Genomic DNA, 27,010 nt, shown 5'->3' on the forward strand with positions numbered 1-27,010 from the left:
TACACACATCTGGACTGGGGTCCCTAAGACGCTTGGATGGCACCTCGTACGCCAACTCCTGCCACCAAGCTGGTGTCAAACGTCTTGCTCTGCTTTTGTGATGGCCTGGGATTTGGATTCGGATGCTGAACCTGAGGAATCCCAGCCTGCACAGGATTCCCCGCCTCCAGAACCAGCTGAGCCGGGGCTGGGGCCTGAGCCTGAAGGGTCCTCACCTGTGCTGAATCCTCAGGTGCAGGCACCAGCTGAGTCTGCTCTGGCTCCTGAGGTGATGGAGGACCCACTGCCTGCAGGTGCTCCACTCTCAGCCCCGTCAGAGGAAGTGGAGGTTGCCTCTGGGTCCAGGAACCCTACAGCCTCTCCTGAGCTGCAGAGGCTCAGGGCAGAGAGGCAGAGGGAACTAAGTTCCCGCAGGAGGAATGCTCGCCTCCAGGCCAGGAGAGGCAAGTCACCTGAGGATCGGGGCCGCCCTGTGCCTTTGAGCAGATAAAAGCCAGCCAGCCCCAGTCCCAAGTTGTGGGAGCAACATTGTTGGTAGCCTGTTCCTGCCTGCACCCTGTCCTACCGGAGTTCCTGACCACAGCAGACTCCTTGCCTTGGACCCAGCTTCAACTTTTACGGACAGCCTCCATACTGCACCTTCGACCTCAGACTGGACTGGGATCTCGCCTCTCGGTTAGCCCACGGGACCAGCACAGCTTTCCTTTGGACCACAACAGGGAGGCTGAGAGGGGGGTCTCCATGTACACTGCCCAAGCTTGCACTCTGGAGAGGTCACTTCAGTGCTACAAACACAATGGTTGGACTTCACCCCCGGGGGCTCACTCCATTACATCTTGAGACAGACAGATGCCAACAACAAACATTGTGTGCTGGTCCCGGGGGGAGGTTACTGTGGGGCGAGGTCCAGGACCTGAGTCGAGGGTCAGCAGACAGTCCTCCACGGGCGAAGTGGGGTCCACAGCGAGGAGCCGGGCAAGGACAGGAACTCTGGGGGAACCGGACTGGGTGCTGGCCGAAACAGCTCTTCAAGGACGTTGCTCCCGCAACCTGGGACCGGGCTGACTGGCCTTTATCTTCTCTGAGGCCAGGGGCGGTCCCGGCCCCCAGGAGACCCGCCTCTCCTGGCCTTAAGGCAAGCACTCCTCCTGAGAGAACCCAGTTCCCTCCGCCTCTCTGCCCTGAGCCTCTGCAGCTCAGGAGAGGCTGAAGGGTTACTGGACCCAGGGGGAGACTCACCTGTAGGCACTGAGTCCTCAACCACCTCCGGAGCCAGAGTGGATTCACCTGGTGCCTGCTCCTGAGGATCCGGCACAGGTGCAGGCGCTTCAGAATCAAGGCCCTGCCCCAGTTCAGCCGGCCCTGGAGGCGGGGACTCCTGTGCAGGCTGGGATTCCTCCGGGTTCAGCCTCTGAATCGGATTCCCAGGCCATCACACATTGGAAACTGTCCCAGGATCGTTTTGAGGCAGATTTAGAAATAAATAAAGAGATTTTAAAAAGGCGCTCCTGCCAGGAATGTAAGCTGGGGTGCTGAGTCTTGTTGGTGAGACGAAGAGGACTTTGACCACAAGGAGGACAAGAATAAATTCTGATGGCTCGGGAAACAAAGGTCTGGGCACCGTCTGCAGACATGGCACATTCCTCAAAGTTATCCATTCTTAGCCCATAACAATGTTTGGGGGGAAAAGGCAATGTTGGTCTTAGGGCGATACAGAAGAGGTCAGAGGCCAGGATGATGTAGTGTTGAGAAACTGCTTCTCGTTCATCTGGCTATTTATGGTCTGCCGCACAACTATTTCAGGTATGCTGGATGTTTTGTAATGACTGTGCATAGTTATTCCATCCCTGCTGGTAATCCCATAAGTAGTAGGCGTTGTTGATTGTATTATGGCCACCAAGTTGGATACCATCACAAATTGCTTAGTCAAAGTAACAGAGGAAAAGGCTACTACCCATGGTGATTGGCCTCAATGGCAATATTTTAACTCTGTGGTCGAAGGCATTGTGCCTATGAACAGCAGTTGCTGGAAGCCACAGGAGGGAGAGAGGGCTGGTCTTGTGTTCGAATCCTGATTGCTGGTTTCCCAGTGGGGCATCTGTAACAGGGTGCTGGCCTGATCCAGCTGGCTCTTCTAATGGTGATGCAGCAGGGATCCCCCTGAACTGTCAGCGTCAAATTAATTTCATTAGTAAGAAACCAGTCTATCTGCCTAAGAGCTGAACTACATGTTATAACCAAGTTGCATGACTGAAACAGCCCGAGTAATTTGGGTGATGCAATTTGGGTAAGGAGGAGAGGGTGCTTAATCGTTCAGCTCAGCTCCAACTCTCTAGCTTAAATCCCTCCAAAGCTTAGGAACATAAGAAGATAGATCAGGCAATAGGGGCCAATCTAGTCTAGCTTTCAGAGTGGCCAACTAGATGACTCTTCAGACAAACCCTGAAGCATGACCTGAGTTCAAGAGCAACTCTCCCCTCCTGCGGTTTACAGCAACTGGAGGGACACGGATGGCACTGTGGTCTAAACCACTGAGCCTCTTGGGCTTGCTGATTGGAAAGTTGGCGGTTCGAATCACTGTGTCGGGGTGAGCTCCTGTTTTCTCGGTCCCTGCTCCTGCCAACCTAGCAGTTCGAAAGAACGCCAGTGCAAGTAGATAAATAGGTACCGCTGTGGCGGGAAGGTAAACGGCATTTCCATGCACTCTGGCACTCGTCACCCTAACCTCTCCATTCTGAAGGAAATCAGCTCTGAGCGCTCACTGGAAGGACAGATCCTGAAGCTGAGGCTCCAAGACTTTGGCCACCTCATGAGAAGAGAAGATGCCCTGGAAAATATCCTGATGTTGGGAAAGATGGAGGGCACAAGGAGAAGGGGACAACAGAGGACGAGGTGGTGGCAGTGTTCTCGAAGCTACCAGCATGAGTTTGACCAAACTGTGGGAGGCAGTGGAAGACAGGAGTGCCTGGCGTGCTCTGGTCCAGGGGGTCCACGACTAAACAACAACAATGTATAATTTGGACTATTTAATGTGATTTGATTGGATTGTTAAAGGGGAAACTTTAATAAAAAGGAAATAAAAATGTAACCTCCAAAAACTCTTTGGGTTGGCTTTTGTAACTCGCTCTCACAGTAGCTTTTTATTTAAAAATAAAGGGAAGGAGGGTATCAGCTGAAGGATGCGATAAGGCAGAGGGAGTTCCATGAAACCTCATTACTACCCTCATGATGATGTGCTCGAGGCAAAGAGAATAGGAGAGCTAATGAGCACAAATTGGACATAGCAAATGAGGAGACGACGACACGGGACTTCAATGGCTCAAAGGCAGAGCCAGGCAGTTCTGCTGGACATAAAAGCCGCATCTGCTTGCACAGCCCATTGCTGCGGCTCAGGGGCAAAACCAGGAGCAATGAGACGCATAATGCGCGAGGGCCAAAGGGAATTGTTCATGGCAGCAGCGGGAGGCACGACGAAACAAACAGCCTCCGCCACCCTTCTCCTAACTCTGCGCCATTAAGCTGCGCTGGAGAAGAGGCAAAGCTTTGGGGGGAAGCGATTTAATATTTAAGAGCATTTATGCAACTGGTGGGAAGCAGGCAAAGCAAACCTGGGGGAAAAGCTGGTTGTTGTTGTTGTTCAGTTGTTTAGTCATGTCCAACTCTTCATGACCAATATCTCTATCTTTTTCTACTTTGTAACACATCGTATATTTCTCCTTACAAAACTTCTTGTAGTCCTACTAGCGTAATTTGTTGATTACAGTCGCCCTTCAAATAATTCATATACTTCTTCCAATCTTCCCTAAATCTCTGGTCCCGCAGGTTTTGAATCCTTCCTGTCATTTTGTCCAATTCTGCGTAGTCCATTCATTTCATCTGCCATTCTTCTTTCGTCGGAATTTCTTCTTCCACCCAAACTTCCTACTGGGATGCAAATGGAAGCCCAGAGAGGTCAAAATGCCACAAGAGTGCAGCTCTGCAGGTCTTCTTAATAAGATTTGCGGGGGCCACATATCATGTGCGATCTGCATTTCCTTGGGGGGGGGGTTGGGTTGCGTTTTGTCAGTCCTGCTGCCTGTTTATGAGAGAGCTTGATTTCAGAGGACAGGCCAGCCCCAAAATAGACCCTTCCAGGGCAGATGCTGCCTTCGTCAAACGCCTGCTTGAACATCGATCACGGCCGAGGTTGGCTTGTTTCTCTGGCCGATGGAGGCGATCCGCCTTGCAGCGCAAGGCCCAGGGAAGAGAGTCGGCTGTTTTTTACCTTTGAACTGAGGTTGACCCAAAGAGCCAGGCGAGACACAGGCGCAGGGAGTGTGAATGTCGAAAGAGCCCTTTCTCTGCTCTCACAATGGCCAACCAGATGTCCATTATGGGAAACCAACAACCAGGATTTGAACACAAGACCAAATCTCCTCTCCAAAAGTGGAGGCATTGTGGCTAGGAATCACCGATAGAAATCGCCAAACCTCTGAGCGCTTTAGACAGCGACTTTAAAAGCAGACTTTTGGTTATCTTAATGGTTTACCTCTTTCTCCCCAATATACAGATTTCCCCCTCACTTTTGCCATCTTCAGAAACCACCCTTGTTCCAAACACGAGATATATTTAGAAACCTTGATGCTCTGTGCTTTTGCTCTCAAGACACGACCTCTCAAGAAATTCAGCAAATTAATTTGATTATCTGATTACATAATTAAACGCAGCTCTATTTTATATTTATTTTGGTCTCTGCCTATCTAGATATAGGCCTGGAAGAGACAATCTCTCCACAACTTCACCACTTCCTGGCAGAGGGACGCTTCCTGTGTGGTCATTTTAACAACTTACACCTTACAGGTGGAAGTGAATCCGCAATCTGATTGGCCTACAGGAGAATCCCGGAGTTAGCCAATCACGTGGGGCCCATTGTGGAAATAATATATATAAAGCAGACAGTTCGGGAAAACTTCCATTCCTCACTAGTATGAGCTGAATAAAGCGCATGAAATCCACTCTCGACTCCGATTATTTTTCAGTCCTTTTCTGGAATCCCTGGAGAGCTGATGCCAGTCAGTGCTGGCAATACTAGCCTAGATGGACTTGGTATAAAGACAGCTGCCTCTGCTTCCTTGTGCTCCAGCTCCTTGGCTGGTTTGGGTGTTCCTTTCCGACACCTTTCTGAGCTCTGCAATATCCTTTTTTGAGATGGGCTGGCTGGGGAGGAACTCCCTCGCCCCGGCATATGCTCACTGTGCTAACCTCAGTCCTCCTGGCCATGACTGACGCCCCTTTAGATCCCTTCGCTCCATTTCCCTTGCAGCCACCGCCTTCAGGCTCCCGGATGCTCCCATCCTGCACTGCCTGGTCGTGAACCCCCAGAGGTGAACTGCAAAGCAAACCCAATTCATCACTGTCAACCCGAAGGTGTCCCTTCTGTGCCGCTGTAGTGAGTGCCCGGCGGTGTCCCCAGCAAAGTAGCAGAGTGCATGCAAAATGTCCTGACCTCAGTGCAGCTCAAAGAGACCTCAGCTAGGAAAGTGAGGAAAAGAAAAGGCTTATTTCAGCCTCAGACCTTGGAGAGAGGCTATGGAGCAAAACCTGGTCCACGTCGCATTTTAATGCAAGCCCCACCTAACCCAACTCTACAGTTCTGCGACTCTACGATTCTAATCCTTGCTTCCGGAAATCATGCACAAATAATGCACACAGCTATCCCTCAAGAAATCGCCCCTTCCCTGATTTTTGTGGTAGGGCTTGCCAGCCAAAAGCAATGTTCACAAAAATGACTGCATTAGGAGAAAATATGCACAAAAATGGACACAGTGGTACCTCGGGTTAAGTACTTAATTCGTTCCGGAGGTCCATTCTTAACCTGAAACTGTTCTTAACCTAATGGGGCCTCCAGCTGCCGCTGCACCACCAGAGCACGATTTATGTTCTCATCCTGAAGCAAAGTTCTTAACCCGAGGTACTATTTCTGGGTTAGCGGAGTCTGTAACCTGAAGCATCTGTAACCTGAAACATATGTAACCAGAGGTACCACTGTATTTTAGTGAGAACGGGATTTCAAAATGCTTTGCAAAACGGCTTGCAAAAGTGTGTATATGAGCCAAAATGGTACACAAAATTGTTTAGGAGAATTTTAAAAGACAAAAAAAGGGGGGGAATTGGTGCAGGCTAATGCAGAAATAGCGGGACACAGGTGGCGCTGTGGGTTAAACCACAGAGCCTAGGACTTGCCAATCAGAAGGTTGGCAGTTTGAATCCCTGCAATGGGGTGAGCTCCCGTTGCCCGGTCCCTGCTCCTGCCAACCTAGCAGTTCGAAAGCATGTCAAAGTGCAAGTAGATAAATAGGTACCACTCTGGCGGGAAGGTAAATGGCATTTCCGTGCGCTGCTCTGGTTCGCCAGAAGCGGCTTAGTCATGCTGGCCACGTGACCCGGAAGCTGTACGCCGGCTCCCTCGGCCAATAAAGCAAGATGAGCGCCGCAACCCCAGAGTCGGTCAGGACTGGACCTAATGGTCAGGGGTCCCTTTACCTTTACTTTTAAAGCAGAATTATTTTCCCAGGCTTACGTGTAGCAAACAAATGGTTAAGAATTCAGGTTGCATGGGAAAAGGCACACAAACACAGCAGACAATGAAAAATCTATTTCCAAAGAACAGATACTCCTTGCAAGTCACTTAATCTTCCTAGTTAAAGTCCTCAGCTTAAAAGATTTTCTAACAAATGAGACACTCGAAGACGGTAGGCGTGTGGGAAGAATATTCATTAACTAATTGCAATTGCAGGCTGGCTGAAGTGTTCTAGGATCATTTGTCCTGCCAAGAGATGTTCTTGGAGACTGCATTTATATAAAACACACACCTCAAAAAAGTGTTAGTTTGATTCATAGACTCGTAAAATGTTAGAGGGCTAAGGGATCCCCAGGGGTCATCTAGTCCAACCCCCGGCAGTGCAGGAATCTCAGCTAAAGCATCTGTGACATATGGTCATTCAACCTCTGCTTAAAAACATCCAATGAAGGAGAGCCCATCACCTTTCAATGGAGTCCTTTCCATTGTCCAAAGGCTCCTACCAGAGAAAGTTCTTCCTAATGTTTCCTAATGTTTACCTAGACAGCATCTTAAAAAGCAGAGACATCACATTGCCAACAAAGGTCCGTATAGTTAAAGCTCTGGTTTTCCCAGTAGTGATGTATGGAAGTGAGAGCAGGACCATCAAGAAGGGTGATCGCCGAAGAATTGATGCTTTTGAATTCTGGTGCTGGAGGAGACTCTTGAGAGTCCCATGGACTGCAAGAAGATCAAACCTCTCCATTCTGAAGGAAATCAGCCCTGAGTGCTCACTGGAAGGACAGATCCTGAAGCTGAGGCTCCAAGACTTTGGCCACCTCAGGAGAAGAGAAGACTCCCTGGAAAAGACCCTGGTGCTGGGGAAGATGGAGGGCACAAGGAGAAGGGGACGACAGAGGACGAGATGGTGGGACAGTGTTCTCGAAGCTACCAGCATGAGTTTGACCAAACTGCGGGAGGCAGTGGAAGACAGAAGTGCCTGGCGTGCTCTGGTCCATGGGGTCACGAAGAGTCGGACATGACTAAATGACTAAACAACAACAAAATGTTTCCCTGACACCGTTATTTTACCTCTTTGAGCGTTGACGGGAAGGTCGTCTCTTGCAAGTAGAACTCTGGCACGCACTGGAAGGTGATGGTCAGGATGATGCCCAAGCAGCCCAGGTGGACGCAGGCTGCCCTGTACAGCTCAGTATTCACAGATTCAGAGCACTCCAGCGTTTCCCCGGAAGCCGTCAACAGTGTCAAGGCGACCACCTGCCAGGGGGAAGTAAGAGGAAAGGGAGACATGCTTTAGTCTGGGGTCTATCAAGCCACGGAAGGACGGGGGTGGCACTGTGGGTTAAACCACAGAGCCTAGGGCTTGCCGATCAGAAGGTCGGTGTTTCGAATCCCCACAACGGGGTGAGCTCCCGTTGCTCGGTCCTAGTTCCTGCCAACCTAGCAGTTCGAAACACATCAAATGCAAGTAGATAAATGGGTACCCCTCCAGCGGGAAGGTAAACGGCGCTTCCGTGCGCTGCTCTGGTTTGCCAGAAGCGGCTTAGTCATGCTGGCCACATGACCCGGAAGCTCTACGCCGGCTCCCTCGGCCATTAAAGCGAGATGAGCGCCACAACCCTAGAGTCATCCACGACTGGACCTAATGGTCAGGGGTCCCTTTAGCTTTATCAAGCCATGACATCTTCTATCTCAGGTGACATTTAGGTTCAGCTGCTAGATCGTTTGTGAGCTGGCAATGTTGGTGAATGGCGTGTCCCAGACGCAACACTGCAGGGGGAGTCTTCATAGTGACCCAAACTGGGCACTCCCTGCTGGAGTTGGTTCTCACATTCGATTGCCTGTAGTCAGGTCTGGCAGGTGGGGCGCATGGGTGCACATCTGTCCACAGAGATCTTTCCTCGCGCCTGAAGGGGCCCCCTCTCCATCCATCCCCCACAGCTGAGATTTCGATTGGAAGAAGTGTTCCAATTCACAGAATCATAGAATTGGAAGGGAGCTCTTGGTATCCTCTAGTCCAGCGGTTCTCAACCTGTGGGTCCCAAGATGTTGTTGGACTACAACTCCCACCATCCTTGAGCTCTGGCCTTGCTAGCTAGGGGTGATGGGAGTTGTAGTTCAACAACATCTGGGGACCCACAGGTTGAGAAAGGCCAACCCTCTGCAATGCAGGGATCTCAACAAAAGCATCCATGACAGATGGTCTTTCAACCTCTGCTTAAAAACCTCCAAGGAAGGAGAGTCCACAATGGGAGACCATTCAATTGTTGAACAGCTCTTACTGTCATAAGGTTCTTCCTGGTCTTTAGAGGGAATCTCCTTTCTTGTAACTTGAAGCCACTGATTCAATTCTTACCCTCCAGAGCAGCAGAAAACAAGCTTGCTCCCTCTTCCATGTGACAGCCCTTGAGATATTTGAAAATAGCTATCCTATCACCTCTCAGTCTCCTCTTTTCTTTTTTTTTTTTTAAATCATTTTTATAGATTTTCCAATTAAAAAAACATCCACTTAAATATCCAATCATAATACTTCAATTAAAAAACAAAAAACAAAAAATAAAAAGATCAAATTATAGTCCAAATTGTATTTATAAATTTCTTGGGGCTCCCCACGGTCTGGATCTCTGGAGCATATCTCCGCATCTTAGTCCTGTTTCTCAGTCTCCTCTTTTCCAGGCTAAACATACCCAGCTCCTTCAACCATTCCTCATCAGGCTTGGTTTCCAGACCTTTGTGAGGATATTTCACCCCTCCCATTGCAAGAATCTGCTGATGTTTCAGAAAGGAGGGGGCGGATTTTGCTCATTACTTATTCCGCTCCAGCCTGACTTCAAAGGGGGAGTCTGAGTGTTATCTGTGTGTAGATAAGCTCCCAACATTCAGTGCAATCCAGCGTCTCCATTTAGTCTGTAGTTAGTTTGTATAGTAGCTGTAGAGAATAAAAGAAGTTATTCTTCAGAGCTGTCGTTCGTGTGGTTCGTGCTCTGCTGTGCTCCGCTGACTACTGGAAGTGAGTTTGGTGCTCACAGCTCTGAGTTGTGAGTCCACAGCACTTAGACCTGCTTCCTGCGTGGAAGGTCTCTGGAAGTGCTTTCCAGCTCGCCTGGCCCAGTCGGGGCTGAAGAGGTTGAGTCCAGTCGGTGGCACTGGCTCAAAGGCGAAGCTGATACTTTGATCATCTCAGTTGCCTTCTTCTGCACTTCTTCCAGCTTGTCAACATCCTTCTTAAATTGTGGCACCCAGAATTGGACACAATAAACTTCCTCCGTGCCGTGTGTAATTTTATAAGCTCCTACCATCTTGCCTCTCGCTCGCCTTTTCTTTAAAACGGAAAAGCCCCAAACACTGCAACCTTTCTGCATTGGCTAAGGTGGCTGGGGATGATACGCTGTGTAGTTCAGCAACTTCTGGGAACCCAAAGCTCATCCCTTTAACTCTCCTCCGAGCTCTTGAGCCTTTGCTCCAGCAGGCGGTGCAAGTGAGCCAACTTTAAGCGCCAGCCTTCCTACCAACCTCTCTGCACAGCAAATTTCCTCCTGGCTCCTGTTCGCTCTTCCTTCATGGACCGGCTTGGCTGGCAATTGTTTTCTGCTGTCCTGATTGCAGAGTTTTCCTGCTCAAGGTGAAACCGCAGCACTGTCAGTTTGACTGAATTCCTCCTTAACAATGACAGCTCTGACTGTGCTTAACCTCGCACAGGGAAGCCGCAGAACGAGAGGAGTGTAGAATTAAGAGCCCCAGAGGGACCTTGAGCAAAGCACCGCTCTGATGCTCAGCCTTTTCTCCATATAGGTAATTTTGCGAGGTCAAAGAGGTCCGGAGGAGAAAACATGCTCCAGGGAAATCACACGGAAAAGCAATTGAAAGCGGTCTGCGTATCACTCTGCAAAGTTTGCAGCTGAGGTTTTGTCATTTCCACATCATGCTGTTTGCTACGGTGTTTTGTTTTTTTGTTAAAAAGAGAGAGAGCGGCAGAACTGGTAAGCCAATATCCTCATTCCAGTCGTGGACACTGAGGGCCAAGCTGGTAAGTTTTCTGGAGATACTGTTGGGTGATTAAGCTGAGCATCCTGGTCTTGGAAAAGGGAGCGGTAGTACTGCGTCCATTCTTGGGGTTTGACAGTACAAATTGGCCCACTACGCTCATGCTCCAGTAGGCCTGATATGGTACCCCAGAAACAGGATGTGTCCTTGTTGTGCGAGGCATTTATTAGGCTGTACCAGGCGTTTCTTTTGGCTCTCTGTCTTTTCCATTTAATTAGCTGTTTGTACTTCCATCTAGGGACGCGGGTGGCGCTGTGGGTTAAACCACAGAGCCTAGGACTTGCTGATCAGAAGGTCGGTGGTTCGAATCCCCGCGACGGGGTGAGCTCCCGTTGCTCGGTCCCTGCTCCTGCCCACCTAGCAGTTCGAAAGCACATCCAAGTGCAAGTAGATAAACAGGTACCACTCCAGCGGGTAGGTAAACGGCGTTTCCGTGCGCTGGTTCTGGTTCGCCAGAAGCGGCTTAGTCACGCTGGCCACATGACCCGGAAGCTGTATGCTGGCTCCCTTGGCCAGTAAAGTGAGATGAGCGCCGCAACCCCAGAGTCGGCCATGACTGGACCTAATGGCCAGGGGTCCCTTGACCTTTACCTTTACTTCCGTCTAAGTGAGACGTATGCAGTAAATAAGAGAGGCGACCTGGAGGCCTGATATTTACGGTAAGGTCTCTGCAGGTGTCCCTTTGCCTGTTTGCACTCAGAGTCAAACCAGGTGGCAAATTCCGCTAACCTTTCTGTGACAGTGTTTCGGATCACGGTATCTGCTCGCTACAGAGTCCTGTATAACTCAGAGGCTTGCCTATTTTTATTAATACAGCAATATGACTTTGCCAAGCCTGCTGCTCCCATAGGAAGCTGCCTTACGCTGAGCTAGAGTTAGACCATTGGTCCATCTTGTTCAGTACTAGGACTTAAGAAAAGTCTGCCGGATCAGGCCCGTGGCCCATCTAGTACAGCCTCCTGTCCTCACAGTGGCCAACCAGCTGCCTGTATAAAACCCGCAATCAGGACGTGAGCACAACAGCAACACTCTCAACCTCCTCTGGTTTCCAGCACTTGGTATTCAAAAGCGTCACTGCCTCTGACTGTGGAGGCAGAACACAGCCACCCTCCTCTTCCTCCAGGAATTTGTCCCATCCCCTTTTAAAGCCATCCAAGTTGGTGACCATCACTGCCCCTTGTGGGAGGGAGTTCCGCAGTTTAATACGTTTAGCATTCAGCTTCATTGGGTGCCCCTGAGTTCTAGTCTTGTAAGGGGGGGCAGAGAGAAAATGTTACATCCTTATTAATTATAATTCCCACAGATAACAGGTCATAAGAGAGTCATAGTTACTCCTGCCATTCCTTGAATTTCTTTTTTTTATTTCCAAAACCGAAAAAAGAAAAATTACAAACATCAAATTCAACATCCATATTCATTTTCTAACATAAACCTACTACATAATTAACTAAATTAAAATATACCTAACTGCTCTAAACTTCTCTTTGCTGTATACAAATACAACACAGTTAGAAATTGTATATTAAAGCTTTTATATTATAAATAATATTTCAAATTCCCCTATACCCCTCTCCCCATTGATTTTCTTTGCTTTGAAAGATAAGGTGCAATCTGAACTATACACACTTGTGGCCACATTACAGATTCCTGTAACGGCACACATCTTGGTAGCTGCCCAAAAGAGGACGTCTCGGTTATCCTGAATCATCCAGCGAGCGCAGGCTCTTGCCTGTGCCATATTAATCCTAGCAAATGCAGCCTAAAGCCCCGAAAAATGGGACCCATTAGAGGCAGATGTGAGACACCAATTACTGCAAATCTATTTGAATCCTGGAGCGCTGAGAAAGCAAGAGACGGAGAGGGGAGGCAGCGACGGTTCTGAGCTTGACTACTTCCTGGGAGAGAGGCCGAGGGCGCCGAAGAATCAGAGTTGCTTCGCTGGGATGCTGTTGCCCCAAAGCGACCAAGGGACTCAGAATCAGAGGGTCTCTTGTGCCCGGGTCCTGCTTGCAAGTTTCCCATTGGGGCATCGGCCACTGTGAGAACAGGATGCTGGACTCGATGGGCCCCCTTTGGCAAGATCCACCAGCCACTCTCTTCTTATCACCTCATTTATGTGATCCACGGAAGCTCTTGCTTTCAAATCTGTAATAATGCGCTTCAGCAAACTCAGTTTTGCAGTGGGTAAAAGAACGGGCCAGTTTCCTGGGCAAGGGGGCTTCTCTCTCCCAGTTTGCCAGTGGCCGCCCAGGGAAGCCAGTGACTCTGACGCAGCCTTCCCTACCACCTTGGCTCAGACCCTGTCCTGGAGGTGAAGGGAGGCAGCAGAAGGGACTGACTCTCTGCTCCAGCCCTGCATTCTTCCTCCACCAGATTTCCCCAACCTGGTGCCCTCCGGGTGTCCAAGCGAGCAGGGCCACTGTGGAAGAAGTTGTGGAAGGTGTAGAAGGTCAGTCCTGAGAGACAGAGCCTTCAGTGTCTTCTTTTTCCTCCTCCAGATTTCACCAGAGCCCAACTTTCTTGCATTTGGAGATGTCGACGCAGAGAGGGATACTGCAGTTCAGGTGCATTCCGCCCCGAAGGCTGATTTTTAAGTGTGGTCGCTTGGTGTGTTGCCCTTAAGGTGAGTTAAATCGAATCTTAGTTTTCCTCCATATTCAGAGTGAATAATGTTTCTGAATCCCAGTTGCTGGAAACCACAGGAGGGGAGAGTTGCTCTTGTGCTCAAATCCTGCTGGGGGGTTTCCATTCAGGCATCTGGTTGGCCACTGCAAGAACAGGATGCTGGAGTAGATGGGCATTTGCCCGGATTCAGCAGGTGCTTCTTGCATGCTTATATGGGGTACAAGAGTTATAGGGCCTCTATAGTTACCGGCGGAATGCACCTGGGACACAGGTGGCGCTGTGGGTTAAACCACAGAGCCTAGGACTTGCCGATCAGAAGGTCGGCGGTTCGAATCCCCGCGACGGAGTGAGCTCCCGTTGCTCGGTCCCTGCTCCTGCCCACCTAGCAGTTCGAAAGCACGTCAAAGTGCAAGTAGATAAATAGGTACTGCTCCAGCAGGAAGGTAAACGGCGTTTCCGTGCGCTGCTCTGGTTCGCCAGAAGTGGCTTAGTCATGCTGGCCACATGACCCGGAAGCTGTACGCCGGCTCCTTTGGCCAATAAAGCGAGATGAGCGCCGCAACCCCAGAGTTGGCCATGACTGGACCGAACGGTCAGGGATCCCTTTACCTTTACTATAGTTACCGTGGCTGAAAGTAGGACATTTTGGAGGGAGCGCGGCAGCAGCTAGTCTTCATGCACTCAAGGGCCAATTGCAAAGGAGAAATTTCAGGCTGTGCGGGAAGTGAGGACCTTTGCAAGATTTCTGGGGTCTCTGCTGGCAACTGCAGATTGACAGCCTCCTCTTCCCACTGCCAAACCACCAACCCTTCTCTCATGTCTTAGAATTTTCTCCTTTAGTTATTTTATGGACTTGTTTTTGACTGCTGCTCATGAATTTTAACTAATGTCGATTCCCGAACGGCAGAGGCTGCCCTGCCTCTTTTGTCTTCCTATCGATCACCTGCCCCCTTTTATTAGCTTCCTTTCTCCTCCACCCCCTTCTCCTTCCCCCGCCCCCCACCTATCCGTCACTTCTTATAAGTCACTGTTTTTTTGCAAGGTGCATGGAATCTATCAATTGCGTTGGAAGCCGGATAATCCATCCCGCCGCTGCAAAATCCGAGCTGGGAACAGCCATTCATCTCGCAAAGAGCCTTGGGATGATGGTAATGATATCACAAATAACGAGGAAGTGGGGGAGCTCTGTGTTCCCCAAAAACACAAAGCCCACAGCTCCCACATAACACCCCCACAAAAAAACTACGAGACGTATGAGATTGGTAAATTGGTAAATACTTCATTCACAGATCAGGTGAATTTGCTTCTCTCTGTGTGTGAGCGAGGAGGGGGCTGGGTGGGATTCGTAAATCATTGAGAGTTTCACATTACCTGCCAATCCCTGATAAATCAGTGTCCCTGTTATTGCCTCTTGGAAATAAATGCCAATTAATTTCGTTAGGGTGAGTTGCTGGCATCGTTTTTCTCCTGCACCTGATGACGCGGATTCAAGTGCACAAAAGCTTATGATGCCATTTTTAAAATAATAATAATGTGTTTGTCTCCAAGGTGCAGCAAGTTTCTTCCTCGATTTTGCTGGCACGTGCCAATGAGAGCTTGTGTGGTAAAGTGGTTAGTGAGTGTCAGACTAGGACCTGAGAGATCAGGGTTCAAGTTCTCACTAGACCATAAAGACCACTGAGTGACCTTGGAGAGTCAACCACCTTCCTAGGGAGTCCGTTCCACCACTGAACAGCTCTCACCACTAGAAGGTTCTCCCTAAGGTTTTAGCTAGGAACATCTTTCTTGTAATTTGGAGAGTCAACCACCTCATGAAGGAGACTGTTCCACTGTCGATCAGCTCTTAATGTCAGAAAGTTCTTCCTGATATTGAGTCAGAATCTCCTTTCTCATAACTTGAAGGCATTGGTTTGGGTCCTACTCTCCAGAGCAAACAAGCTTGTTCCCTCCTCCATGTGACAGCCCTTGAGGTATTTGAAGAGAGATGTCACCTTGCCGACAAAGGTCTGTATAGTTAAAGCTATGGTTTTCCCAGTAGTGATGTATGGAAGTGAGAGCTGGACCATAAAGAAGGCTGATCGCCGAAGAATTGATGCTTTTGAATTATGGTGCTGGAGGAGACTCTTGAGAGTCCCATGGACTGCAAGAAGATCAAACTTATCCATTCTTAAGGAAATCAGCCCTGAGTGCTCACTGGAAGGACAGATCCTGAAGCTGAGGCTCCAAGACTTTGGCCACCTCATGAGAAGAGAAGACTCCCTGGAAAAGACCCTGATGTTGGGAAAGATGGAGGGCACAAGGAAAAGGGAACGACGGAGGACGAGATGGTGGGACAGTGTTCTCAAAGCTATGAACATGAGTTTGACCAAACTGCGGGAGGCAGTGGAAGACAGGAGTGCCTGGCGTGCTCTGGTCCAGGGGGTCACAAAGAGGCGGACACGACTAAATGACTAAACAACAACAACAAATCCTATCTCCTCTCAGTCTCCTCTTTTCCAGGCTAAGCATACCCAGCTCCTTCAACCGTTCCTCATCAGGCTTAGTTTCCAGATCCTTGAACAAGCTTGCTCCATCTTTCACGTGACAATAGCCCTTCAGATACTCAAAGATGGGCTAATCATGTCACCTCTTACATCTAACAGAGCCAGGGAGGTGTAGTGGTTAAGAGTGGTGGACTCGTAATCTGGTGAACCGGGTTTGCTTCCCCACTCCTCCACATGCAGCTACTGGGTGACCTTGGGCCAGTCACACTTCTCTGAAGTCTCTCAGCCCCACTCACCTCACAGAGTGTTTGTTGTGGGGGAGGAAGGGAAAGGAGAATGTTAGCCACTTTGAGACTCCTTTGGGTAGTGATAAAGCGGGATATCAAATCCAAACTCTTCTTCTTCTTCTTTCTCATGTGTATATAAGCCAGCCAGTGTGGTATTAACGGTTGGAGTATTGGACCTGGGAGACCAGGGTTCGATCCCCACTCAGACCTGAAGCTTGGGCCAGTTCCTATCTCTTAACCTACCTCACAGGGTTGTCGTGAGGATGAATGAGGGAGAAGGAGAACCATGCACACCACTTTGGACTCCTTGGAAAGAAAGGTGGCATATAAATGTTACAGATAAACAAATAAAATAGATAATCTGATGGGCAAAGACCCTCCTGGCTTCTAAATCAATAGATGACAGATGGTTGCAAAATAAATGACTACAGCAGCCTTTGTCATCCTGGCACCCTGCAGTTGTCGTGGACTACAACTCCCATCACCCATGCTGGTTGTGGCTGATGGGAGTTGTAGTCCAAAAATGTTCAGAGAGCACTTGGCTATCAGAGGCTGGAAGACAGCATACTGAGCTGAGTCTAACAGTGATGCACAATGTTTGTGGGAGTTTTATCAGTGATTTTTTTGCTCCAAGCAAGTAAATAACTCAGTGGTAACAGCCCGGGGCCAGGAAAGACAGTTCTTTCCCCATAATATATCCCCCAAAGTTATTGCACCTTGTTATTGCAGCTTAATTGTAATCTGCTTTGGGGGCTGGTCTTGGCTAAACAGTGGGCTATAAATAATCGCATTCTTTGAATTAATAACAATCTCTTTTGCAGGCTTCCTTTCTGTCTCAGTGCTCAGGGGACCTTACAAACTTCCATCATTTCTGAACGTAAGCCCTTGGGTGTCCAGGTGCCCCCAGCTGAATTTGCAACACCCTGTACCTTTTCCTCTCACCTTCCTTCATTTCTGGGGAGCCCTGACTGCTGCTGTGTGAAATATGGGGGCTCCCTCTGCATATATTGAGGAAGCGTTTCGCTGTGGGTGCTTGGCGCAAGACAAACGATTTTTAAAATGCCCAATTTTCCGCGGCGTTTCCTGCCACCTTAAATCTAGGGGGAAACTTCTAATGATCTCACCGCCTGTCAAATTGCCATCTGGTTTGGTTCCATTCCTGTTCTCACATCATTGATCTTATAGCAATCCCCCTCCTATGTTTTATTATTAAAGCTAGAAGGATACATCTGCCCACGGGACAAATCTGTTTAGGAAAATGTTTTCCTAAACTGGAAGTGACTCCCATACGAGGAAATGTTGCGAGGTTTGGGACTTTTCAGTTTAACGAAAAGGCAAGTTAAAGGCGACGTGAGAGAAAGTAGATAGAGGAATGTTTCTCTTTCTCTCTTATAACACAAGATTTTGTGGACATCTGAAAGTTGGAAGATTCAGATCAGAGAAATGAAAGTAAGAACATAATAATAGCCTGGTAGATGAGACCAATGGCACATCTAGTCACTAGGATGGCTCACTCGGTAGAGCATGAGACTCAATCTCTGGGTCACGGATTCAAGTCCTACGTTGGGCAAAAAGATTCCTACATTGCAGGGGGTTGGACTAGATGACCCTTGGGGTCCCTTCTAACCAGGGGAGTCTTTAGCATATGCACCGCCAGGGTGCAAAGATCTGCCCAGAGCTCCCAAGTCTGACAAGCGCCGCCGTTGTGAATGACAAGTGCCGCAGCTGGCGCGGCGCATCTTTGGTAAATGAGTGCACAAATTTGAAAGTCCTTTAGTGAAACAGTAGGTACCTTGGGTTAAGAACTTAATTCGTTCCGGAGGTCCGTTCTTAACCTGAAACTATTCTTAACCTGAGGTACCACTTTAGCTAATGGGGCCTCCTGCTGCCGCCGCGCTGCCGGAACACAATTTCTGTTCTCATCCTGAAGCAAAATTCTAAACCTGAGGTACTATTTCTGGGTTAGCAGAGTCTGTGACCTGGAGCCTCTATAACCTGAAGTGTCTGTAACTTGAAGCGTCTGTAACCCGAGGTACCACTGTACTACATTTTGGTAATACCTAGGTATATATGTACATTGGTACCTCGGGTTACAGACGCTGCAACCTCATAGTCGCCTTTGACTGGATTTAACTGTCCAGGGGTCGTTTATCTTTCACTGAGATACGTCTTAGGACATGTGGACTTTGGGGGCTGATCCATCCGGCTCTCCTTATAAGCTCTCTTTTTTGGAGAATATTAGGCCAAAGCTTTCACTCTTCAAGTCCTGCTCAGCAGCGCCATCTCTTTTGTGCTACTTGACAAGTTGTCATGTGACCTGCTTGCTTGCCAGTCACCTGGACTCCTCTGGCTACAGCCCGTGTGGTTCTTACCTGCGTCGCCAAAATGCCGTGCCTGAGCCCCGTGTTGTGGGTTCCGGTGCCAATGACGCCAGCGGCTGTCACATCCGAAACGGCTCCTAGACTGAAGGTGGGGGAAAGGGGGGAATGTGAGCTGTAGGCAAGAAGGCAGAGGCTTTCTCTATTGTTTATTCCCCAAGGCGGCTGCTGAGACAATGATATTAGCGAACGTGACGTTTGGCACAAAAGGTAATTAATTGCCACCTGCTCCAGATCCCGAACACGCCAAAATGAAATGAGACACGCATGTCACGGCACATCAAGCCGCAGAACACGCGCATTGAAATAGGAAGGAGCCTTGGCTGTTGATCTGCATTTCTGAAAATACAGATATTCCTTCGAGGTGTGTGCAGCTTGGTGCGACTGAAATAGCACTCCAATGTGCCCCAAATTAGCAGGCAAACCTGTCTTTTCGACATTTCCCCTCCAACGCGAACCTTTCCTTCCAACTAATAGTTTCACCCAAACTCCAGCAGAACAACAGTCCTGAATTGCAGAGAGCCTGCAATTATTCTGCAGATGGAAGGACAAAAGAAGAGGAGTCAATCTTATTAAGCCCTTCTGTGATTAAAAGGCTCCTTTGGCCCCGATGTCAGGGCATCTGAGCAAATTTGCATGCGATGCTGCGAGCCTGCAGGTCACTCCTCAAAAGAACTCATTTGCCACAAAGGCTTCTGAGTGCCGTCTCGGCTAAAGAGAGGGCATCGGGGGTGAAAGATCCCAGCTGGGGCCTTTGACTCACAGAGGCCTTTGCCAACCTGGTGCCCCCCAAGCGCCGATATTGGTGGCATTTCAGCACGTGCAAAGTTGTCTTACTTACATAGGCAAAGCCAAGCCGTGTTTGCTCAACTCGGTGTTCAAATCAGAGAGAAGGATGCCAGCCTCTGCTGTTACTTGCTTCTTCTCTATGTCCACCTGCAAGTGATAAGATTGGCTCTTTTATCTGTATCTATATATAATAATGGGACTTGGGAGGCGCTGTGGGTTAAACCACAGAGCCTAGGACTTGCCGATCAGAAGGTCGGCGGTTCGAATCCCCGCGACGGGGTGAGCTCCCGTTGCTCGGTCCCTGCTCCTGCCAACCTAGCAGTTCGAAAGCACGTCAAAGTGCAAGTAGATAAATAGGTACCACTCCGGCAGAAAGGTAAACGACGTTTCCGTGCGCTGCTCTGGTTCGCCAGAAGCGGCTTAGTCCTGCTGGCCACATGACCCGGAAGCTGTACGGCGGCTCCCTCGGCCAATAAAGCGAGATGAGCACCGCAACCCCAGAGTCGGCCACGACTGGACCTAATGGTCAGGGGTCCCTTTACCTTTTTTATATATACCGTGTTTTTCGCTCTATAGGACGCACCGGACCATAGGATGCACTGGACCACAGGAGGGGGAGAACGGGGGGGGGAATTCTCCCCCTCTCTGCTCAGCATCCCTTCAGCGAAGCGGCAGGAGAAACGGAGCCCCTTCCATTTCTCTTCCTGCTTCACTGAAGGGGCGCTGCACACAGAGGGAAAACCGTGCAGCGCCTCTCCAGCGAAGCGTAGCCTGGAGAGCAAGAGGGATCAGTGTGCACTGACCCCTCTCGCTCTTCAGGTTTCAGGCGGCTATCCACAAGCCTTTGGAGTGCAGCGGGAACTCCTGCTGCGCTCCAAAAGCTTGTGGATAGCTGCCTGAAGCCAACGGAGTGCAGCCTTTGAAGCCTCCGCAGAGCAGCGGGATGAAGGCTGCGCAGCGCTCCGCCTCGCTGTTCTGGCTTCGGGGACGGCCTTTGAAGCCTCTGCAGGGCAGCGGGGTGCCTTCACCCCACTGCCCTGCGGAGGTTTTGCGCAGCTAACCCCAAGCTAGAACAGCGAGACGGAGCGCTGCGCAGTGCTCCGTCTCCCTGTTCTGGCTTTGGGCTTAGCCGCACAGCCTGCATTCACTCTATAGGATGCACACACATTTCCCCTTAATTTTTGGAGGGGAAAAAGTGCGTCCTAGAGAGCGAAAAATACGGTAATATTTTGTTCTTTTTACCATATAGGAAGTTACATTTGTTACTCAACAATTATATCCCAATTCAACGCAACTAGTGACTTCCTGCTCACCCAGTGTTGACGTTTATAACCCAAATTGCACATAATTGCGGTTTAAGGTTTGTCTTACTTAATTTCATCCTCTCCCAGTATGTCTCCTAATACGTTCTGGAGGTCACCCCATGGATGAGCTCTGCTCCAAGTCATCTCTCTGGCCAGGTACTGTGAGGTGGAATCTGAGCTAGGTGGGCCATGAGAAGGACCCAGAAAGGGAGAATCCTGCTCTCTTACCTTGAGCACCTTGTTCATCCTTCCCATCTCGATCATGTAGTCATCCGTGCAGGCAATGTCCGAGGGGGAATGTCCACCTCCCACCACTTTCACCTTCTTACTCTTCTGCCTGGCCAGATCCAAGATCTGCAGAGAGGACAACCAGGCATTGGTACAGAGGTGACCCCCGAGCTCAAGGAAGTGGAAGCCGTGGTCCTCTGGATGTTGCTGGATCCAACTCTCAACAGCCCCAGCCAGAATAGCCAATGGTCAGGGATGATGGGAGTTGGAGTCTTGAGGGTCACAGGTTCCACATCCATACCCTGAGGCCTTGAGGTGCACTGATATTCCACCCCACCTTTCCACTTCCCATCCCCTCCATGATCTCTGAAGTCTCACCCTTCACATGGCGCCCTCCAGATGTTTTGAACTCAACTCCCACAGGTCCAGCCAGCATACATAGATGTAGAATTGAACAGGTAGCAGGAGGATGGGGACCAGCCTAGAATGAGTTGGCCCTGCCCACCAGTGGCCTCCCACTTTCTGCTGTACCAGCCCCCACTGGCAAAGCCACTTCCGAGCTGGAGAGGAGGTGGGGTTGCGGGCTTCACGCCCCCTCCACGTGTGTTGGGGCTGGCCTCAGCCTCCGCGTGATTGAAAGAATCCCCGGCCGCATCATCCCCTGGCCAGCCAATCGGCTGGCCTGGGGGGCGTGGCCTGCGCTATTTAGCACTGGCACGGCCGGGGATCTCCCTCTTTTGACCGCTTCAGCTGCTCCGGTTTCCCACCCTCACCCCCATTAGGTTTTTCTTTCCGACATTGCTATGGACCTTGGCTGGTCGCCGTTGAGGGGCCTGGTAGGAATTTTTTCCTCTTGGCAAATTGGCTCCAGCCACTTGGTTTTTCGCCTACCTCGTAGCAAATCGCCACAAGTTCCTCGGCATTGGCGGTTAGGCATTGGTAAGGGTATTGTTATGTAGATGGAAGAGGGGAGGTAGCGCCATCACCTCCCCCGCATATTGAAGGGTATTCTGGTAAAGGATTCCAGGGGGCGTGGCCCTGTCCGAAGCCTATGGAGGTGAGGGCCTAAGCCACGCCCCTATTGGTGACCCCGGGGTTTCCTAGTTGATGTGCATCAGCAGGACTCCCCCTACTGGTGGTTAACCCTTCCTGGACTTCAAGCGGATGGGCAGAAGTTGGATATAGTCGGTTAGGACCAATGCCTAAGCCAATACTGCCCATTACCTGCAACCAATAAAGTTGTGGCCATTTTTAGCCCATTAACCTAAATAATTGTGTCATGTGTCTTTATTTCCACTGGGGGGAGGCGGGAACTCACCACGCAACGATGCCCCCTCTGATGAACCCAAGTTAAAAACAAGTGTTTGCATATTCAAGTCAGAAAGGCCCCGTTTCGAAATCCTTGATGTCACGCCGATTGAACTAATGGAGATTATTCAGATGAGATTTCAATTGTGCATGGTTTTCTGGTGCTCACGTTGGGTAAATTGTAGGAAAAAACAAAAGCCGCTGACAAAGGCCTTGGCCGAAATCATTGTTCTTTTTTTACTTGCTCTATCCTTTTGGAGTCATATCTCAGAGATGTTGACTTTTCCCATGTGATTTTAACCCTTGCTGACCCTGGCTCCCCACTGAGCTTGTGGCTATGGCATCCTTCTCCTGGTCTTCCAAGACCATAAAGATGGAAGGCTAGAAGGGTGAGCTTTGTTTGTCTGTCCTACACCTGATATCTAGGGAAAGTTGGGAAAGTCACACTGACTGGAACCTCCCTCCACTTACCTCCTTGATCTCATCCACCGTAGTTGGCTGAAAATACGTCTCCGGGGAGGAGCCATAAGTCTTAGCCCAGTTCTGGAATCTGACACCACCTTGGCCATGGACCTAACGCCCAGAGACACAAAACAAATACCATTGTTATAAGAAGCTAAGGTCTCAAATATATAAACTAAATGTTCATAAATTTACAAGGCAAACACATAAGTATGTAGACCGTGTGTCTGAAATAGCACAGGAGAACAATCCTGAAACCATTTTGACTCTCCCAAATTGACCACAAATATTTCTCTGCAAGGAGGAAGGAAATGGCAAAGCCTCTCCATTGTCTTTTGCTTACCTGTCTTAAGGGCGTATCTGTGTATGAATAGGGTGAGCCTGTGACCTGGGTTCAGGAACTGAAGTATTTACCATCACAAAAGAATGGCCAGGCTGCCCAGGTAATGCAATCAGTGACCATTATCAGGTACCCCGGCAGGCAGGATTTCTGCTGTAGACCGTCTCCTCTGCTGTAGACTGCCTCCTTCTGGAATGTATGTATGATGTTTTGGGAGGTGGTCTTGGGCTACAAGACGCGGGTGGCACTGTGGGTTAAACCACAGAGCCTAGGACTTGCCGATCAGAAGGTTGGCGGTTTGAATCCCCACGATGGGGTGAGCTCCCGTTGCTCAGTCCCTGCTCCTGCCAACCTAGCAGTTCGAAAGCACGTCAAAGTGCAAGTAGATAAATAGGTCCCGCTCTGGCGGGAAGGTAAACGGCGTTTCCGTGTGCTGCTCTGGTTCGCCAGAAGCGGCTTAGTCATGCTGGCCACATGACCCGGAAGCTGTACGCTGGCTCCCTCGGCCAATAAAGCGAGATGAGCACCGCAACCCCAGAGTCAGCCACGACTGAACCTAATGGTCAGGGGTCCCTTTGCCTTTACCCTTTACCTTGGGCTACAGGGTGGGCAGTTTTAAAAGTTTAAATAAGGGCTTGCACACCATTGTTCTGGGTTCCTCCTTCCTGCTGTGTGTGGTGAGTGAGGACCCTGTTGCAACAGTTTAATAAAGATCAGGCTTACTAGCTGCTTTGCTTCTCAGTATTCTCTGGTTGGCTTCTGTTATTTTCTCCTACCAATAGGGAACCCACTTAAGGACTCTATAGGGGCTCTTGGATACCCCCATAAGGGAAATGGAGCAGATTTTGCTTACATCACCATTCAGGATGGTTTCAGCGCTGGGACATCCTCATGGACACCTATTGCCCATTATATGGCCACATACAGACATCCCTTGCCCTTTTATTGCTGATGGTCTTGCTGATGATATTGCTCCAAGGTGTGGATTTCTTCCACCAGAAAGTACTGGGTAGGCATTTACATTGGGTGAAGTGAAAAACCCTTTGACATTCAGGAGCCGAAATCCCAAGGGAGCAGAAAAGACAAATTATGTACACGACCATGGCTGCGCAGATGTTATTGGCCCAGAGATGGAAAGAAGATGCAGTCCTGACCAGAGAAGAATGGCAGATCAGGTTGATGGATAATGCCGAAACGGCTAAAATGACCGGAAGAATCAGAAGTCAGGAAGACCAAAATTTTATAACTTATCTTAAAATCCATTGTAAACAGCTGAAGTCATAAGTTGGATTGGAATATCACTTGTAGTTTAATGTGAATTTTGGACACAGTGGAGAGGTAGAAGATTTGGATTATCATAAAAGACGCAGGAGGAAATGATTCACAATAGGACCCACAAAGGGAGGAGGGAAACCCAGGAGACTCTCTGGAATCTTGTTTTTATTTTGCATGTTGGATATGTAAGATAAGTTGGAGTAAAGGTAAAGGTAAAGGGGCCCCTGACCATTAGGTCCAGTCGTGGCCGACTCTGGGGTTGCGGCGCTCATCTCGCTTTACTGGCCGAGGGAGCTGGCGTACAGCTTCCGGGTTATGTGGCCAGCAGGACTAAGCCGCTTCTGGTGAACCACAGCAGCGCACAGAAATGCCGTTTACCTTACCACCAGAGCAGTACCTATTTATCTACTTGCACTTTGACGTGCTTTCGAACTGCTAGGTTGGCAGGAGCAGGGACCGAGCAACGGGAGCTCACCCTGTTGCAGGGACCTTCTGATCAGCAAGTCCTAGGCTAGGTGGTTTAACCCACAGCACCACCCGCGTCCCACAAGATAAGTTGGAGTACTTGTTATTAAATATACCAAGAAAAAAGCACACCAAGAACTCAGGCCAATGTAAGTTTCAATAGTGGGAGTGGTCCCTAATCACAAATCAATAGTCAATAGTAACAAAAACTAATCCATTCAAAAGTATGTATTCTGACAAGGATTACAAACTCAAATAGAGGTTACAAACTCAAACTCATAAGGATATGTGTAACACAATAATTTGTTACATAATTAGGGATAAGAGTTTATGAGTAGAGGTAAGTTTATGTTAGTCCATAGTCGGATTTGGCGTGGAAGTCTTAGTTTCAATCATTGAACAGAAGTCAGAAGTCAAATTCGACGTAAAGGTCCCAGTTTTAAACATAGAGCATAATTGTCAGAAGTCAATTATGGATTACAAACCAGGACAGGACCCCGTTTCGATGTATTCACCTTCATCAACCAATTTTTAAAGGGTTGTGTAAGTTTGAAGACTTTCGGATAAATATATCCTGTTATTTTCTACGTTTCTCAGGGGTAACAACTACGTGTGGGTAGATCAATGTGTATCTTGAGTTTTTCTGTGCGTTTACTTAAAACCATGACCCCTACGGGTCTGAATAGCTATCAGGATTATACATCATTTCTTTAAGACCTCAAATTAAACTGCAGCTGAACTTTAGAACTCTGTGCCGTTAAGATCTAGGGATCTCATCTACCCCTTTAAGTGCATATAAAAGGTAACAGGCTCACTTCCAAATTGAAAACGCACAGAAAAGCTTTTGAATGGATTACCGTATTTTTCGCCCTATAGGACGCACCGGCCCATAGGACGCACCTAGTTTTTTGGGGCGGAAATCAAGGGAAATTTTTTTATTCCCCCCCCCCCCCAGGTTTGCGCAGCCATCCCCAAGCTAGAAGAGGGAGACGGAGCACTCCGTCTCCCTCTTCTGCCTTCAGGGACAGCCTCTCTAGCCTCCGTGGGGCAGCGGCTTGCCCCGCTGTCCCCCGAGCTTGTGGGGCTGGCCATGGGGAGAAGCAAGCTTGCTTCTCCCCCCCGCCAGCCTCCAGATCAGGTTGGGGAATAGCGGGGTGGCGGCGCTCCGCCTCCCCGCTATCCCCCAAGCTTGTGGGCTGCAGGCTGCTGCCCGCAAGCCTTGCGAGCCCGCGGAACCTCCTGCCGGGCTTGCAAGGCTTGTGGATAGCTTCCTGAAGCCTGGAGAGCGAGAAGGGTCGGTGCGCACTGACCCCTCTCGCTCTCCAGGCTTCAGCGAAAGCCTGCATTCGCCCCATAGGACGCACACACATTTCCCCTTCATTTTTGGAGGGGGAAAAGTGCGTCCTATAGGGCGAAAAATACGGTAGTTTTTGTTATTATTGACTATTGATTTGTGAATAGGGACCACTCCCACAACTGAAACTTACATTGGCCTCAGTTCTTGGTGTGCTTTTTTCTTGGCATGTTGGATATGTGACTGTATCGTTTTAATCTGAAAAACTAAATAAATACATTTTATTTTAAAAAAAGAAAACCCGTTCACATCTGCACTGCTTTTGGCGACAGACGTTCCAAGCCAACTTAAGGGAACAGTTTTGTTCTGTGCACTCCACTCCCATGGTTTAATGGAAAGCTGCGACTCCTGAATTGCAGGGGGGTTGGACTAGATGATCCTCGGGTGTCCCTCCCAATGCTACGATTCTGTGATTCTAAGTGCATGGATGGCCTTTTAAGCCACTGTGTCCAGTTCTCCCTCTGCTCCCCGCACCCACCAGCTTCAAAATGAAGAACAAGATCCATTCCAGGATATATATATATATATATATATATATATATTAAAAGAGAGTTTTCTTACCATTGTGTTTGTGGCTTCTTTGAATATCCAAAGGAAAGCTTAGCAGGAGACTGAGGGTCTTCCTCCGAGACAAGGCGGGTGTGGTCTACAGCAGATCTCAGGAGAACAGCTGCTGGAATTGGGAGGAGGCAAGGAAGGCCACTTTCCAGGAAAAAAAGGGTTAATGAGTAACCTCTGCAAGGCTGGCTTGTGGTTAATTTGAGACAGTTTGAGATAGTTGACAGACAACAGGTAGAGATTCTTTAAAGCAAACTTTAATGATGATCCTGGCAATTTGTGCTGAAGGAAGGATGAGGCGTTGAAAGCAGAGGAAACTTGACATGTATCGGGGAAGGGCCCCAAAACAAGGGGGTTTCTAAACTGGGTCTGGGGTAGGTTCTGCCATTGATCAAGGGAAGTCACAAAGGTAAAGGGACCCCTGATCGTTCGGTCCAGTCGTGACCGACTCTGGGGTTGCGACACTCATATCGCTTTATTGGCCGATTTAGCCGGCGTACAGCTTCCGGGTCATGTGACCAGCATGACTAAGCCACTTCTGGTGAACACTT

At 49.2% G+C, this 27,010-nt stretch overlaps 1 protein-coding gene across 2 annotated transcripts in view; it reads right to left on the reverse strand.

Annotated features, from left to right (window-relative positions):
• Positions 1–26,613, reverse strand: part of LOC308474589 (L-gulonolactone oxidase) — a 51,130-nt gene extending 24,517 nt beyond the window's left edge. The window contains exons 1-6 of one of the 2 annotated variants that reach the window (XM_081001096.1): positions 26,463–26,613; positions 22,477–22,578; positions 20,698–20,823; positions 19,218–19,312; positions 18,371–18,461; positions 7,631–7,816 (exon numbers count right to left, since the gene is read on the reverse strand). In XM_081001096.1, coding sequence (XP_080857222.1) covers positions 7,631–7,816; positions 18,371–18,461; positions 19,218–19,312; positions 20,698–20,823; positions 22,477–22,578; positions 26,463–26,465 — 603 coding nt within the window. In that variant the 5' untranslated portion in view covers positions 26,466–26,613. Of the gene's footprint in view, positions 1–7,630; positions 7,817–18,370; positions 18,462–19,217; positions 19,313–20,697; positions 20,824–21,494; positions 21,718–22,476; positions 22,579–26,462 lie in introns of those variants that run through there. The other variant, XM_081001097.1, reaches the window with a different exon arrangement.
• Positions 26,614–27,010: the final 397 nt, after the last annotated feature.

This window comes from Podarcis pityusensis (genome assembly GCF_964106645.2).
Source record: "Podarcis pityusensis genome assembly, chromosome: 3".
In the NCBI taxonomy this organism is placed as follows: domain Eukaryota; kingdom Metazoa; phylum Chordata; class Lepidosauria; order Squamata; family Lacertidae; genus Podarcis; species Podarcis pityusensis.